Source organism: Aulostomus chinensis, chromosome 9 (genome assembly GCF_037954235.1).
Source record: "Aulostomus chinensis isolate RoL2024-O1b breed Wild chromosome 9, RoL_Achi_v1.0, whole genome shotgun sequence".
Lineage (NCBI taxonomy): Eukaryota > Metazoa > Chordata > Actinopteri > Syngnathiformes > Aulostomidae > Aulostomus > Aulostomus chinensis.
Window position 1 is genome coordinate 28,995,126 of NC_141328.1, and position 17,440 is coordinate 29,012,565.

A 17,440-nucleotide genomic window follows, 5' to 3' on the forward strand; every position below is an offset into this window, starting at 1 on the left:
AGCGAGCTAACGTGAGAGAAAGCTATAAATGTGGGGATCGGCATCACGACTACAAGTGGAGGAAGAGGGGAAACATGAGACTCGACTTGGACAGGAACATCCTTCCTTTCAGACACACACTCACAAACACATACACAGATATTGAATGTGGTTTTGTACTGTTGTTGTGGGACAATAAATAGCAGTGCTAAACTGTTTTCACACTGCACAACCTCTGATTAAAGCAATGAATCAAATTCTGCCAGAGAGCCTGGTAACTACATGCGATACAATGCAGCACTCGCTCCTTCTCAAGTTGTTGCTCATGATAACACACTCATATGCGTACGGCCGCAGTTTTCCTGTACAGATAAGTGAGATTTATGTTTTTATTTTCTCACATCCTCACACCATTAGGAAACAAGTTACGATTCCAATAATTTCTTTATAAGCTGGTGCTTTTGTTTGGGCGAAAGGAGAAAGCAAACCGCTGTAACGTCGCCTTTCCACTCGAAAGGTTTGAACGCGTGAAACTAAAACTACGGTGTAAAGAGTTTCCACTTCTCTCTTGGTCGCAGACGTACGTTGCCTCGTTTTACACTCATTAAGTGATTTCTATCAGTTATTTCCTCCCCAGGCGATAGCAACACGTCTTCATTTACTCTGAATTTATTTTCAGCATTTCAATAAATTCACTCCAAACGACACTGGCAGTCAGATAAGGGAGCATAGCGGTTGGTTGCTGACCTCACTGACTGACTCCTGGCAGATTAATCACACGGATAAAAGATGTGTTTTCATTGCTTTGTTGGAAGGTACTGAATTACCCAGCATTCAAGGCGTGTAAATACATGTGTGAGGAGAAACAATGAATTAGTAATGAGTTATCCTACCCCCTTGGCTCTCTAGTGTTAAGACAGAGGAGGAGAGATATGACGAGACAAGGAAACGGGGGAGGTGGAGAGAAAGAAAAGATTGATTAAAGGGAAACAGAGACATGAGAGAGAGAGAAGTCATTAAACAGGTATTCATTCCCAGAGCCTGTGTACACTGTCCTCTCTCCTACATTCTCTTACGTCTCCGAGCCTCCCTCCTCTCTGTCATCGGGTCCTGTCCTCCTGGGCCATCCCTCACTTCCACTTTATTTATCTGTGTCATTAGACTGTGGTGAGAGTGACTGCAGTGGCCTTTTTAAAGGGAGGAATAAGGGACAAGGAGAGGAGATGGAGAGACCAGCCTGGTATAGTTTTCCTCTCTCCAAATGGCTCTCCGGAGGCCGAGTGACTAACATACTCCACCTGGCCCAATTTCACATGATGCAAGTCCACTCACGTGTTAATTGGGGTTTTTCCTCATGCTGGTCCAGACTGAGCAGAGCTAAACTTGGATCCCTTGGCTTTCCTGGCTCTCTGTTTCCTTGAGTTCAGCAAAAGAGGAAGAAAAGAGAGAGAGAGAGAAATAAAAAGTGGGCTAGAATGTGGGCCAGCAGCTAGAACACAGATCAGAAAGTGGAGAAACAAAACAAACCACTCCAGGCGACACATAATTGAGTGTAATCCTGCTTACTGTTGCAGCAATGAAGATAGAAGGACGCGGGGAATTCGAGCTTCTGTATCAATGCTATCATTGTAGCACGTATTGCTTGCTCGTTATATTTGTCATTGGGATTATTATTTGCTCTGTCTACTGCAGCTAGCACTGCTTACGTAACACCCCAAGCTGTTGTAATGATGGATCCAACATGGCACTGCTTTGTCAGGCCTTCAACTGTAGATCCCAATCCAATCAGTGATGGATGCTAAAATCACTGGCCCCCATCTTCTGGAAGCTGTTCCCCTCAACAGTGGCATGGCGGAGGCAAACCTGAGGACGGCTGCAGCCCAGCACCTTTTAAATGACAACAATTATGACTGGGACTTCTCACCGGAGGGAGCGGTGACTTTAGATGGAGAAGGATACAGGCAATTAAACGTAGATCCAAAATACTTTCTTTCTTTTTTTTGCAGCTGGGAGACGCGTAAGAGTTAAGTGTGTCTACGTTATCCACTCTTCAGGAGAGACTTTACTGTATAGACTCTGCTTCTGTGCCGCTGCTTCGAGAAGGAAAGCCAGAAATAGGAGTCGGGATGTTTTAGCAGTTAAAACTCTCCGCCTGCTCCGTAGCAAAGACAAATACAGTGGAGAGGAGACTGGGGGAAGAAAAAGAGGTCAGAACTGATCCAGATTTATTGGCTCAGCTGGTCATAAAGGAGGCTTTATTCTTACATTGCATTATGCAAGTCAAGAAGTCTGCTTGCTACAGGTGAAAGATGAGAGCTGTGCAGATGCACATTCGTTCCATCTCTTCCTCATCTTCCTCCTGTCCCCCATTCCTCTGCATATCTCTCCCCCCTCTCTCTCTCTCTCAGGATGGATGGTTTAATACTGAGGTGGTCGACTGCACAGGCAGATTTCCTCACTGAAGCCTCGCCTCCCCGTCCACGTCTTCCCATTTCCCAGACCTCTGCTTTTTGCCTTTTTATTAGGGTCGTTTTGCCTTAGGGTCGTTTCCACCACAATAGCACTGACCACTCCCACATAGGTTTACAAGCTGGAGTTTCCACACTCTTCACTAGAACTGAAAAAGCCTCTCGGATGAGAGGTGAAACGTCTTCAAGATAAACTTACGTCCAGTTGACCAGATTTTACTTCGCTTCGATCTACGATGACCTGGATGAATGAGAACCTACACAGACATCTTGCCTTTTTATTAGTTTTTGCTCCCGTTTGCCATCACGTGCTGCGCTCGCATTGATCAGATGATTCTACACATCAGCGTATCATAAAACCGGGCCTCTCCTGTGTTTAGAGAGAAGTCCAACATAGAACTACGATCAGCACAGCTCTGAAGAGCAGAAGAGTCGGTTCATATGCACTGGTACTTGGTCAGTCAAATCAGTTGAATGCAGTCCTGGTGGATGAAACCCCCTCATTAAATCACCATTAACAACCCTCTGATATGTGTCAGGTGGTCCGGACGCTCGCCTTTGAAGAGACGCGGTACAGAGAAGTTGGGAAGCGAGTGGCGGCGGGGGGAGCGTTTGGGGTCGAATGAGATCATCGTTCCGGTCTTTCTCGTCAGAAAAAGAAAAATGCTGTCAAAGCAGCAGCAGCAAGAAAGAAATGCAGAGAAAAGCAGCTAAATGTGAGGAAAGCTAACATGCTCTGCCTTTGCTCTGACCTGGTTCCAGTTAATCCGCCTACTTTAGACGATGAACATTACCTCCACACGGTATTTATAGAGCCCTTTGGTGTGTGTGTTTGTCTGTGTACAGCAGTGTACATGAATGTGATTTCATTTAAGGGTGTGCAGCCAAGAGTGTAGAGTAAATGTAGCTACAGTTTGTTGTATAAGGAGAGGGTGTGAAAGCAGAGACTGAGGAGTTTGAATTTCAGTTCAATCGTTTCACTTAATATGGATCGCAGCCCTGACAAATATCCTGGTCAGTTTTTAAAACAAGGATTAATAAACCTGGGGGGGGGGGGGGGGGGGGCGCTGATAATAATTAAATTAGCTTTATTTACATTTTGGTCAATTCTGTTGATTTAAGCTGTCAAAGTCTGAAGAAGTGTACTTGAGGATGGAGCTGCCACTTTTTGTGAGAAGTTCAAATGCTGGGCGCTGCGGTCGGGACTGGCGTCATTCCACTTTGAACTCGGTTCAAAATTCACTTTTTGAAAACACAACGGTTTCTTTCATGGCAGCGGGGATTCATCCGGAGAAATCTGATTCAACTCAGAGTTTCAACAACCTCCATTGCATGATAGCACATTTTATGTGGTTTTTATCTGTCCAGACTGCCAATGTTGATGTATAATCTGGATTAGCCAAAAAAATCTGATTTGGCCCGGCAGTCGGAACAAGAATAAACTGATTCATGTTAAATATAGTTAACATGAAGTTCCTTTTTATTTATCCAACCTTTAGTCAACCAGGACAATCCCAGTTGAGATTAAAAATCTCTTGGCCAAGAGATTTTTAATCCTTGTTTTCAAGGGAGTTATGTCCCAGTGAATAATCAGAAAACAAATTTAATACCAAGCTAAAACCAAGAAGACAGCATTCATATTTCATTCAATTCAGTCTGAGAACCAACCATGGTAGAAGCGTCTGGAAGCACCGACACACCAACGTTCCCATCTTTAGCTGCAGAAACTGTTAAAAACATGGAGGGGAACCGGCTCCTGGAGGTCTGCAGTCTGAGGGAGCAGAATGTATAATAGCTTCCAAATCTCTGTATCCACGCTTGGTACTAAGAACACGTCCATCACTCCTTTGCAAAATAGCGAGATGGAAAGGTAGGAGGGAAGCAGCCCAGAGATGTTTGTCTCTATGTCTCATACTTCTCTGTTTGGTGTAGAACCCACAGCTGATTTGCTGACGTTCCTCAGGCGCTGATGAGGCTCTAATAAAGTGAATCAACGTGCGGTTCTGCTACCGAGCGACCAAACACTGGTCTGACTGTTGCTTCCTGTCGTCATGAGCGCACCTCTGCAACACGAGGAGATCCATCCAAGCAGGTTAGCGTCAACATTTCTCCAGTGACATGTTTGATATTCATTTATGAAACAGACATAAAGGGACAAACGTGAGAAGGAGCAGGGAGCTTCGAGGGTGAGAGAGCAAAGTGGTTAGCCGGGTGGAGCTGAGCCTCGGTGACAGACAAAGAGGAGAAAATAAGATTGAGATGAAGATGACAAGGAAACTGAAGAATGAAGGTCAGCAGAAGCAGGGAATGGAAATGAGAACTCCTCTGTGAGAATGTCATCTGCGTGTGCTTGGGCTACAGGAAGGGAAAAAGTGCTTTTGTGAAGTATTCAGTGTGATAGAAGACTTACTGAAGCGAAATCCCCTCCCCAGTGAGAGAGAGGAAGGGAAGGGAGGAGGAGCAGAGGCGAGGAGGAGAAAGCAACAGTGATTGAAGTTTTGGATAAGAGTCATCAGGCTGGAGACCATTTCAACTGAGAGGTCTCTGCTGTGAGGCTTCGTGTAGGACTGTCAGGGCCCTCTATTTTTAAATGTGTGTGGGTATACTGCTCACACCTTATAGCATCCTCTATACCTGTGGAGCTGCAGGACGCGAGCTCCTGTGTTGCCATAGAGGAAGAGCTGGAAGATGTCTCTGCTTATCAAACAATGATAAGATGAATTTCCGTCCTCCTCTTGCTTACTCCCTTCCCTGCAAAGTCAAAATATACAGTAGAATACCCTGCAAATACAGTGTAGTATAAATAAAGCATGTTGAGTCCAGAAACGGTGACATCCTCACACTGCAGAGGTGGGAAATATGCTTGTGCACCGACAGCAACACTCGTGATCGGTTCTCAAACTCCTGGTGAAGGCAGCGTCACAAAAAGAAGAAGCGATGTTGATGTTTTGGGTCATCGTAGCCTCATGGAAAAATAAAACCCCAGAGGCTGCGACTGTTGAGGTCCCGGTCGCCTCGTCTCCCGGCCCTGGCGATTGGCCTCTTGGTTGAACATGTGGTCTCCACGAGCTGAGGATACTTCAACATTATGGCATGAAATAGCGAGTCACAAATTTCTGGGCGATGATGAAACTCTTGATGGTCAGATGATCCAAAAGGGGCTGTTGTCTGGTTTACCTTGTGAGCATATAGAAACGTGTCTTCCGGAGAAATAATTTTAATTTCTTTGATGCAGTGTTACGTTTATGTACACAGTACATATACATATTGATCCTCCAGTATTTGTTCAGGAACATGCGTGTACATGCAGTATTCTCAGGCTACCTGGTTTAGCAGGTCAGTGTGTAGGAAACTCAACAAATGAACGCAGCTGTCGACGTCACGCCTCCATCACAGGTGGAGTGGTTGTGCCTCCTGGTGCCGAGGTTGAGTTCCGTGATGCCCCTTCTGGTGTGAAGTCGTGCTGTGCTGTTGCTTGTCGATGAAGTAAGAGTGAGAAGGATGATGGGTGTCACTGTTAGTAGTACTGCTCCTGTTAGTAGTACTGCTCCTGTTAGTAGTACTGCTACTGTTAGTCGTCTGTTGGGTTGTGGTAGTGAATGCTACTATATGCACAACACCTTATGAGCTTTATAGCTTCTAATAAAACTGTGTATGAGAGTTTTTACAATTTTCTGCACAGCTCATTACTATTTGAGTGTGCAGGTCCTGTAAGTACTGTATATATCATCTTGAGCTGTAAGATATGAACTTTATAATGAAAGCTTCCATAAAAGTATTTTTCAAAGGGTAAATGGTCTAAAAATGTTTATCAGTGAAGATTATGCATGTGGGCATTATTCCTCCCTGTGAATTATTTATGTAACAGGACAAGTTTATTTATAGTCATCAGTCAGCCCCCGGAGTTTTAATAATGTGCTTTTTGTTTCAAAAATTAGATTTTTCATTTTATTATTTTTCAAAGGTTTGTCCGTCCCGTGTGATTAGAAAGGCATCATCGCTTCTCAAATGTCTCCTATAGGCAGGGGTCGCGAGCAGCACTGAGCTTCCATTTATCGTCTTCATCTGGTTGTGTTGGCATTTCCACAAGTCAGGCAGTTTATATTGGAAAATGCAGATGTTTCCTTTGGAAATGAGCTTCTAGGAGAAGATCTGGTCTCACAGCTGAATGTCACTGACCAACAGGCTGTTAAGAGTGAAGCCTGGAGGCCAGTACATCTAACTCACTCCTGAACATGGAGGACAACAAGTTGCATGTAAAGGAACACGCCAACCTTTTGGGAAACGTGCCTATTGACCAGCAGAAAGAGACACGTCTCTCCGGAGCATTCCAGAGCTCCAGACCTCCACCTGATGGCGGACTACTCATTAGCTTAGCCGCAATATTGGCTAGCAGTAGGGCAGTAGCGGAAGATGAAGCCTTCGTTGTCACGTGTTCCTCCATTGTGGCCACTCTGCATTGAACTGGTCCTCTAGGGACCAGTGATGGTCGTATACGGCACTCAGGGACCAACTCCAGATCTTCTACCAGCACTGTGGTCACAGCATCGACGGGCGTAATTAACCTACAATACGTGTCTTTGATGGTGGGGGAACTGGAGTGCTCAGAGGAAACCCACACACACTCAGAGAACCCGGGGAGAACAAGCTCCAGACAGAACCTACCCGGGACGGGCGGCGCTCACACCAGGACCTTCCTGCTGGGAAGAAACTCGTCAAATAAACTATGAACAACACGACCTTAGCCTGCAATAATAGAACGAGGCCTGTGAAGACAATTATGAGTCAGACACTTGCACAGCACGACTGCAACTGTCCAGCCCTAGAAATGAAGTGCAGGTCATGCGTGCGCAGGTCATACGTGTACATGTGTGTAAACAAATACAGATGCACCAGTGCTGGTTTTTACCCTAAATACCCCTAAACTGGTCACACATTGTTTGTGCATTTGGTCTCGTGGAGAGCAGCGAGTGGATTCCGGGTACAAGTCACTAATATCAGTGTACGTCCTCTATCAGTGAGAGCGCGCTTCACTGCATTGTATCAGACATACACTTCTGCCCCATTTCTTAAAGCTCCATCTTGCTCTTTTCTGTCGTTCTCGTCTTCTTGTCCCTCCGGTTAACCTTCCCTCTCTCTGCCTCTCCCACTCTTAACTGTCCCACGAGACCAAATGACCTGATTTACTTGTGCAGACTGCTTGTCATCATAAAAACATCAGTGCTGGTGCAGATGTAGCAAGATTTGCAGTGGTAAAGTGAGTTTATCTATATCTAAATTCTCAAAGTAGAAGTGCTGGAACTCTTTTCCTGGATACGTCAAAGTCTTTGCACTGATGTTCCATCATCTGGAAGCACGACCTCTTCTATCAGCATCTCTGCATCCACATGACGGTGCAGCTCTGGCCTCGTTCCGTGTGACGCCCGCGGGGTCCACATTACTGCCGAAGTGACAGAAACGACCGGCTCACACAAACTGACAGTACGGAAGCTCACAGAGCAGCGCTGCTCCTTCAGACCTCTGGAACTCAGCAACTCACTGCAGGAACATGATGAGCAGGCAAGACATGCAGAAGGAAAAAAACAGCGCAGTTGTGTTGCTCTAGATTGAAAAGAGTCAACTTTGAAAACTCAGTTAATATTCAGCTTTCAAACTCAATTAATTTGTTTCTGGATTCTAACGGTAAACTAATGACCATTTTCATTTGGGGAGAACATGTTACGCAGAATATTGCGTTTAATGATCAGGCGGGTCAGTGGACAACCAACGTTCCTACTGCAAAAGTGGGCACATTAATGCTCAACACACGTCTGAATGCAGGCAGAGGTGAAACCCCCCAGGCTGGTCTGGGCCTGCTGGGTCGTTCACCAGGGTCCACCTCTGCGTCTCTGACTGAGCGACTCATGTCGTCACCGACCACAGGGACGCAGGAAACACATCAACCGTAGCTTGACGTGGAGCCCAGTGACCCTCATCATCTCCACCAGTGAGGGTGACACAGAGGTTGGGATTTTGTGCACATAATGAAGGAAAAGGTGCAGAGGTGTGTGTGTGTGTGTGTGTGTGTGTGTGTGTGTGTGTGTGTGTGTGTGCCACAGGTTTGTGGCCCTGAAGAGAGTTGCATGTTAGTTTGCTGCTACAGTGCGTGAGTGTTGGCATGCACGCGCTCAACCCTAATCTGCAGATTTCTCAGGCAGGAGCCACTTGATGGAGAACCGTGTTCAGTGCCTCTGACCCCCATGTGTGTCTTTGTGCATCACACACACCCTGTGATCGTCAGACGCCGCCCTCAGCTACTTCCTTTGAGTAGTACAACATCCTTTGAATCTTTTATAGTTCTCTCAAACATCTGAAAAATTGTCACCATTTCCTCCTCGACTGCTTGTGTCTAATCTCTAACGTGTGCTGAAAGCTTTATGTTCTTGGAGGTGTGCGTGTGGCGGCGCTGACGGGAAGCGTTTCCCCGGCGTTTGTCATGTGAGCCATGTGCAACACGGCCGTGTCTGCCTGACATGGCAATTGTTTCTGCATCACAAACTTTTCACATGGAGTCCATTTTTCCCAACCGGCATGCACGAGTGAAGACAGGAATACCATGTTTTTAACTTGGGTTGTATAAATAAAATAAAGCATGAGAGGAAAGAGCACCATTGTTGCCTCGCTGCTACATCGGAGGAGGAGGTCTAGTTAGAATAATCTCATCGCCGTGAGAGCTCAAATACTTTGGTTTCACTCGTTTAGCAGGGCTCCTGCTTGAGTGTCACAACAAATGCAACACTTGTGTCACATGTCTCAAGGATTGAATATCAAAAACAAAACACCTGAAGAATACATGGATATGCAAATTAGTACTTTGCGCTGACTGGGTCTCACAGAGTGAAGGTGCACACAGAACAAACCTTCTCAGTGACGCATCTCTGATGTCACTTCACATGCACACGAACGTTGATGTGCAATTGATCGTCACGTTGCAGTGTGTTGTTGAACAATGATTTTTATTGGTAAAGTTGTTTACCAGTAGAAACAGGAAGGATGTTGATGATGAATGATGAATGACTGCAGTTGTACAGTAACCGACGTGTTGATGATATGTGACACTGAGCAGCTCGCAGTCACAGGATTTATTTCTAGAGACAACAGAGCAACGGTGCTGCCTGCCACACTCTGGATGCTCTGCGTATCTGAACGATGGAGATCATTGATCTGAGGTTATATGAAACTGTTGAACACCGGTAGTTTTTGATGCATGTTGCTGCTCCACACAGTACAACTCTCCCTGAGGGTATGTGTCCCCGTAGCTCAGCAGTAATCAGTTTGGTCATAATCAGGACATAGATTCAGAAAATGAACCTGTATAATGTTGCACGGTCAGCAGTAGCATCAGGTACTACCACGATACCACCAGGCCAAGTGGAATTTGAGAGCAAAATATCAGACAAACCAGATGTAAGATGTCTTATGTGATGGGAGGTAAAACATTAGTTAGTACAATCCAGACAAATCTAGGAACGATCAAAAATAACCAAGAAGATTCAGAAAAGTGGATTTTGTTCATGTTGAGCGTTAATTCCATCCGTTGTGTAACGTAAGGAATGTACTGCCACGGGTTATCGAGACTGTGCAAGTCTGCCAATGTTGACTGGAATCATCTTTCATATGCTTCCCTTTAGATTTTAGGATCTTGCAATAAAAATGTGCTCAAGCTGGTCTGGGATTGGAAGAGGGAGGCGCTCGACATCAAACAAAACCTCGACGTCAGCTGACCTGGGAGAAGTGCTGACGTGCGCCGTGTGTCCAAGTCAACCGTCTTAGATTCGGTCTAGAAGTTAGTCGCACATCACCCGCATGATCCATAATTCAGTGCATTGTGTACAGACGGTGCGTGTGAGCCTCCAGGTCTCGCCGCGGGCTATTTTACTGTCAAAGAGAACGCCTGTCAGCCACATATTGCATCATTCTATGTAAACTACAGATACAAAGCCACACACACATACACACACAAACACACATGCGCACACAAGCTCACTTTTTGCCAGGCACAAGAAAGGTACTCTGTGGCCCTTCTCCCTGAGGATGCACTTACTGTGCAAGACCTGCACAGATTCAGTCCCCTAATGAGGGGACAGGAAACAGAGGAGAGGCGGGGGAGGGAATGAAACGGAGGGAACGAATCCAGATGAATCCTGTCATTGCGAATGCGGACATATATTTTGTACCGTGCGCTCATGTGGCCGAGGAGTTGAGTGTTTGTGTGAAGTTGAATTTCGTGCATTTTTTATGTAATTTGGAAACAGGGTTCTCCGTCTCGCTCAGACCCAACGTGATGAATTTTCATTACAGAGTTCCATTATTAAGCCTGTTTCTTGCTGTGTGTATGCCTGGCAGCCACACACACACACACACACACACACAGGAACATACACACATTGACTACCACCGTGCCTTACAGATGCAAACACACCACACACACAGGCCTTAGATGGGAGCCGCTCAGTGAGCAACAAGGGAATTAGTGTTTAGAATAAGCTCGAAGAGGGACCGCTCGCTGGGAACTGGAACGGATGCACCGACACACACGTTCTAGCTACCATCTCACACATGATCTCTCACACCACCTCTTCTGTGTTTCCTCTCTTCCTCACAACTTTTACGTCACAGCATTCTAACCAGAGGGCACTTGGCCCACGCCGGCCACTGCCCTGGCGAACTCAGTTCAACTGCTGTGGCGCCAATTAATCGTGCTCCTCCTTGGCCTGAGCACGACTCCTCCACCTGGTTTGATGAATTTAGGCCTCACAGCTTTTAGTGCAATATCACCAACCGACAGTCAGACAATCACAAACAGGACCTCTTCAGCTGGTAAAATGAGATGGTAGAACCTACATCTGTGGTGGAGGTAATGAAGTCCACCTCAGGCGTGCACATCTGAGATAAGGAACACACACTCGTCAGCTCAGCCAATCAGGTCGGGACCCATTAGTGGAATAATTCCTGTTTAATGTCGGCATGTTCTTGCTGGCTAAAGAGAAATTAATGGGGAAAAATACGTGCTTTCAGCTGTGTTCCGAATAATCATTGTGTCATAATTTCCTAATCACACCCAGTTCTTAATATTTACATGAGATTGTGAATCCAATCAAATTTAGAATGAGTTGTGATGGTGCTGCTGTTTTGTCTGTGCTGACTCAAGCGAGTGGGAGGTCTTTGGGTCACCAGGATCAGCTGCAGCTGTAGTGTTTAGGCAGATGCTGGTGACACAAGATCAGACCGTCAAGATGGGAGCAAACATGCAGCCATCATCATCGCTAAGCTTTTTAAATGTGGGAACGCTAACGGTAATGGTGGGCTTCAACGCTCCATTGAGAACGACTCCTTGACGTGTGAATTTTTTTGATGCTCGCTCACATGCAGCAGAGAAGGATTAGAAGTTGTGAATGGCAGGAATGTGCTGGAACTGGCTGTCGTATCCAGCAGCGTAACGTTGCTCGTCCCTCCACGGTGGCTGTGACTCAACCCTCAGATGGCAGACGCTCTCAGGGGTCGAGCTTGGTCAACATGAGGAGGTGAGGAGGAGGGAGCCGGGTGAGAGGGAGACAGAGAGAGAGAGAGAGAGGCAGGAAGATAGAAGAGAGGCTTTTCAACCAAACGATCCAAACATGTAACTGCTGCAGCGTCACACACCTGATCCAGGTGAAGTCACACACGTGTGTGTGTCAGGTTAGAGCAGCAGCCATGTACTCAACCATATGCTCCAGTGGAGGTCCCTCAGTGGCGTGTGTGTGTGTGTGTGTGTGTGTGTGTGTGTGTGTGTGTGTGTGTGTGTGTTTTATTCAGGTGGTTAGGGCTCACATGGAATCTGACATGCAAGCTGCAATATCTTGTTCACAGATGCAGAAGTAACAGGAGGCCAGCTCCAACCCGTCTGCTGCTCTGATTCTCCCCCTGAAGCAAACACTGACTTACTTATTAACGTAGACGATAAGTGCGCACACTTTGCTGTTGTTTATCTTCCATGGAGGTTGTCCCTTCATGATAAAGCTGATGTGGCATCAGCCTCTGTGCAGACGAGATGCTGCTTTGCATCTGTGTGACACACTCAGCCACTTACAGGCTCGTGTCACCGCGGTCCATGAAATATTTACATTACATATATTCAGAATTACGCCTGTTAGCTGTAATGGAAGCATGCCAAAGCTGCAGCTTGTCGCTCAGAACTTTTATCATTGTGTTTGCATATTTTATTTCGAGATGAGCACCATTAACAGATAGGAAGGAAGGTTTCTTTCAGCGTTGGACTGATGGGCTTAATAGAAGAGGAGAGACGTGCCAGCAAATAGAAGATTTTCTCAGAATAACCTTGACACCGAGAACCTCTGAAACACTTCCCCTCTGAGCTGATAAAAGGATGTTTTATTCTGTTCAATTCATTTCTGAGCCTCACTGCAGCCGAGACGCCACACTTGTGAACAAGCACACTGACACACTCAGACACAGAGACGTGCACAAGCAATTTGATTTAAGGTGGTGAAGATAAAGTGTGATGTCTCAAATAGCTCACTGTGCCTTCTCAGCTGAGTCTCTATATGTTAATGGCTGTATATTTCAAAGGCATATGCAAAATTTGCATCGCACCGTGCGGTACTTTTTCACTCAGACTGCTGCACAGCATTCCTGCATATTCAAAGGGGTGTAAGAATTCAGGCTTGCCTCAGCGTGTCCCTGTGCAGTTGGCTAGACACGTTCTGAAACAGAGGAAATGAACTCAGAGTTTGTTGTTGGGGGGCATCCAGACCTGTATCTTCATGTTTCCCACCATGGGGGGCTGCAAACTCCTTTTATAAAAAGTGAAGTTAAATATTGCTCATTCCCTTTGATCTTGCACATGAGAGGAAAATGCAAAGGGCTTCTTTGGTCTTCACAATCGAGGGACCTCAACCCTAAGAGTAGTGGAATGACCCTGTTTCATCTTCTGAAATTCATCACGTTTAATTTTTTCCAATATGCAGCTACAACGCCACAGACCGTCTTGAAAACTAGAAGAAGATGTGAAATTAGAGGAGGAGGAGGTTTTATTTACTTTGCAAGTGGAGAGTAAAGCTCAAATTTCAGAAAAAAAAGTTTATATAATGAGAAAAAAGTCCAAATGACAATTTAGAGAATGAATGTGACGTCTGAAGAAGCCAAACTACAGGGCTGCAACTATCGAGTGCTGCTGTTGATCGAGAGGAACGGCTGAACAAACGTGGCCTTTCCATGACTGAAAATGTGCAGTTACATAAAAGATGGCTGCTAAGTTTCTGTTTGAAAAGATGAATAATCTCTGCCTGCGAAATATCAAAGCACTTGGAGCCCAGTAATTCACAGCAGCACCTGCTGCCGTGAGCTCATTGGTGGTGAAACACTTGGAACTCTCGTGGTTTTGTTTCATCTCGGCTGCTCTGCTCCTTGCAGCCATGTGCTGGATCTGTGCTGTGAATGAGTTTAGCAGAGTTCGGCCTGCGAGTGTGGTTTTCTGAGTGCTCTCCGACTGTGGGGACAACCCTTCATAAAGATGATTCACACGTCACATTATCACACAGAGCCTTTTTACACACACACGCGCGCGCGCACACACACACACCTTTACCTGTGCCAGCATTCACACACATGGTTGTAGAGCTGCAAGGTTGAGAGGTACTCTCAATCTGCCTCTGCAGTTCTGTGTTTTACACGTTGTACTGTTCTCTCTCTCGTACACTATTTTCTCCATCCACCTTTTCACTTAGTCACAGTGCACCTTTCTCCTTTCTTTTCTATTCCCATCGTTTCTCACCTCTTTCCTCATCTTTCATCTTTCCCACTTCTCCCTTCTCATCTCCTTTCTCCTTATATCCTCCCATATCGCCTCCTACTCTCCGTCAACTTCAAGGTTTGTACTGACTCAGTATTCTGCACGCAGGGCGCTTCAGCGGCATCTGAGTTTCTTGCTGGAGAAACAACCACCAGTGACACGTACGAAACAAGGACAAACACGTCTACCAGAAACTCATTTGCACCAAGATACATATCTTCACCCTGGTAATTCAGAGAGCCGGCCGCTGTCTGATGCTGATCACCTTCAGAGCTGCCAGGAAAAGAAGGCACAACACCGAAAAGCAAAGGGTTTGGATAAACTTAACCCACCCAGAAGTGCAGTTGATGCCTGTGAAAACACTCAGATGCATTCAGTGGTTTTGTAATGGAGCCCAGAATCTCGAGCAGATCACTAAACTTGTTCCAAGGTCAGCGGGGATGTTTTGAAGGTGAGCTGGAGCTTTGAAACCTCAGTGAAATTAATGTGGCAGAGTAGAATCAGGTGCTTGACAGAGCAGCCAAGAAACCAAGACCCCAACGGTCGCCATCTCAACAAGTCACTGTCACAAGTCTTTATTGATGAGGCATTTGGAGCTTCGCTGGTGTTCCTGTCTTCTGGTGGAGACACACTGTTCCCATGGCGATGGCTGTGCTCCATTCCAGCATCACTTTCGCAGTCCTGGACCTTGACATGGGAATGTTGTACTTACATAAGCTTCTGGGAAACGATGCCTTTCAATCCACTACTGAACTACCTCAGTAGGACTGCACTGGTTTACCCTCACACACACACACACACACACACACACACACACGCACGCACACGCGCGCACAAATGCACACACACACAAACACTCGCCACAGTCGGACTCATATCTGCACATGTGACATATCAACACATTTATACATGCGCATATACAGACACATAGCACATCCCAGTGGTCTGGATTAAGGATACAGATTAGAGATTAAGGCCAGCACTGGGATTACACGGTACTCTTCAGCCCCGCCTCCACCACAGATCAGAAGCACCTCTGGCCCTATCAACTGCAATGGTGTGTGTGTGTGTGTGTGACTGATATTTGTTCCCTAATCCCAAATTAGCACTCTCAAAATGTCATTAACTCTGAGGGTTTCCTTTGTTTTCCGTTCTCTGTCTTTTCCTCTCTCCTCCCTCCATCGCGTACTTGAGGATGCATTCATAGTTTACCATCGCCGGCATTAATCACACCTCCCTTCCAGATGTCGGGGGACTCGTCTTGATTTGGCCCCGTGGGGACAGAAGATAAATTATAGTGTGAAACCTCCACTAATGAAACGTCAGAGAGAAACAGTAGAAATGAAGTGCCCACCAGCAAAGGGTTAAATCAGGCATTTACGAGTGGAGAAGGACGCGGAGGGAGAGGCTGAAGCTTCCAGGGAATCTGTCTTCTACAGTCGATGGAGCGTCAAAGGGTGTGGGAGAGGACTGCCTAAGGAGGGACTGTGATGAGACGCTCCATCGATCGCTGAGTCACTATCTGGATCTTGTTACTCTCTACCTGGGCATCTGGGACCTCTTGAGGGTCCCTCTATTTTAGTGACTTGATCGTGCTTCTTTCTTTCCATCCATTTTATTTCACGTAATTAATGATGTTCTTTTTCTTCTCGCTATCGAAGCCGTCGCTCTGGCACTGTTGTCCACCCAACACTCGTCAAAAGGTGGGGAATCCAGAGTTGCTCTGAGGTGAAGAGGGGCGCTCGCAGCAAGTTGGGATGGTCACGACCCACTGATCTGGATCAAACCAAAACCTGCTCACATTTGCTCAGGGAAGATCAGTCTTCCTGTCATTAAAGTGCTGTTGGTGTAATTCAGGTCTCCAGTGATTGCTGAGGAAGCCAGCTGCTTTAGGGACACAGGGACGCTGGCTTTTATAAATAAAGTTTAACTTGAACTTGACAGACGTTGCACAGATTCTACAGACTTTAGCAGAGTGGAGGGAAGCTTAGTGGGTAGCTTAGTATCTGTTGACGCGGCTGGCACGCAACCGGGCTGCCAGAAGAGTTAGTATCCCAATTCGTAGAGAAATTGACTCGGCCGTATGGGCGCCTCTCCTGAATATTGCCGAGACGGTGATCCCTTGGTGACCCCTCTGACTTCCACCGCCAGAGACTTTCCTGATGTTTCATCAGTGCCTCTATTCTTGTTTAACATGCTTGTCAATGCTGCTGTGCAACACCTTTATCTTTTCGTTACCTGAAGGTGTCATCCAAATGATTTAGGCTTCACTTCCAGCCTTTGCAATGCAGTGACTTCATTTTTTATCTTTGTCTGTCAGGTGAATGCTGTCATGCCATTTGGGTGCCTTGCCCTGCGAGATGGGCGGACTTATAATAACATATCTGATGTCACGGACAAATATGAGATTGGACAGGTTCTCAGAGCGTAAGTCCCATAAATCTTTAACCAAGGTTCTTTCTTTCTTTTTTTCCCCTCCTTCTCCCATGTTGGAATTTATGGCCACATTCCAGTAGACCCAAATAGTCTCATCATGAATTATTCAGAACCTTAATTAGATTTGGTTTGGCATCTCAAACTCTCCCAAACAGAATGACAGAAGGTAGTAGCATGGGGACAGGGTGTTACAGACTGAAGCGATACATTCCTTCAAGGTTTAGCCCAGCAATTGTCTTTATGTTCGTGATCATGACAGTTGGAGAACAATCTGCTATTTCTGCTAATGTTTTGGAGGCTTTGCTCACAAAGACACCTTTCTGTAAGAGAAAGAGATCATCTAGCTGTTATACTGCGTCCTCCTCCTGAACATCTCTCCTTGAAACATTGCTGAGACAAACACACACACACACACACACACGCATACACACACACACACACACACACACTCTTATACCAATCAGTGTAAGAGGCCATATGGCAACATCAGCATCTGGCCTCAAAGATTCTTGCTCATCTTTTATATAACACAAACACAAAATTAATTGCACACACACACACACACACACACACACACACACACACACACACTTCCACTATATGTGTGAGCAATTTTATAAAAACACTTTAAAGCAAAGCCAAAGGTGTCACATTATTGTCATTTTTTTAGTGTTTCGTGATGATGAGCCTCAACATCAAGCAGCAGTTGTTTGACACTCATTTGTCC

General features: G+C 46.0%; 1 protein-coding gene across 3 annotated transcripts in view; it reads left to right on the plus strand.

The window, feature by feature from the left end:
• The window catches only part of camkvl (CaM kinase-like vesicle-associated, like), a 33,137-nt gene that overhangs the window by 7,577 nt on the left and 8,120 nt on the right, over window positions 1-17,440 (plus strand). For 2 of the 3 annotated variants that reach the window (XM_086214910.1, XM_086214912.1), the window contains exon 2: window positions 16,598-16,704. In XM_086214910.1, coding sequence (XP_086071036.1) covers window positions 16,610-16,704 — 95 coding nt within the window. In that variant the 5' untranslated portion in view covers window positions 16,598-16,609. Of the gene's footprint in view, window positions 1-14,385; window positions 14,729-16,597; window positions 16,705-17,440 lie in introns of all 3 variants that reach the window. The other variant, XM_086214911.1, reaches the window with a different exon arrangement.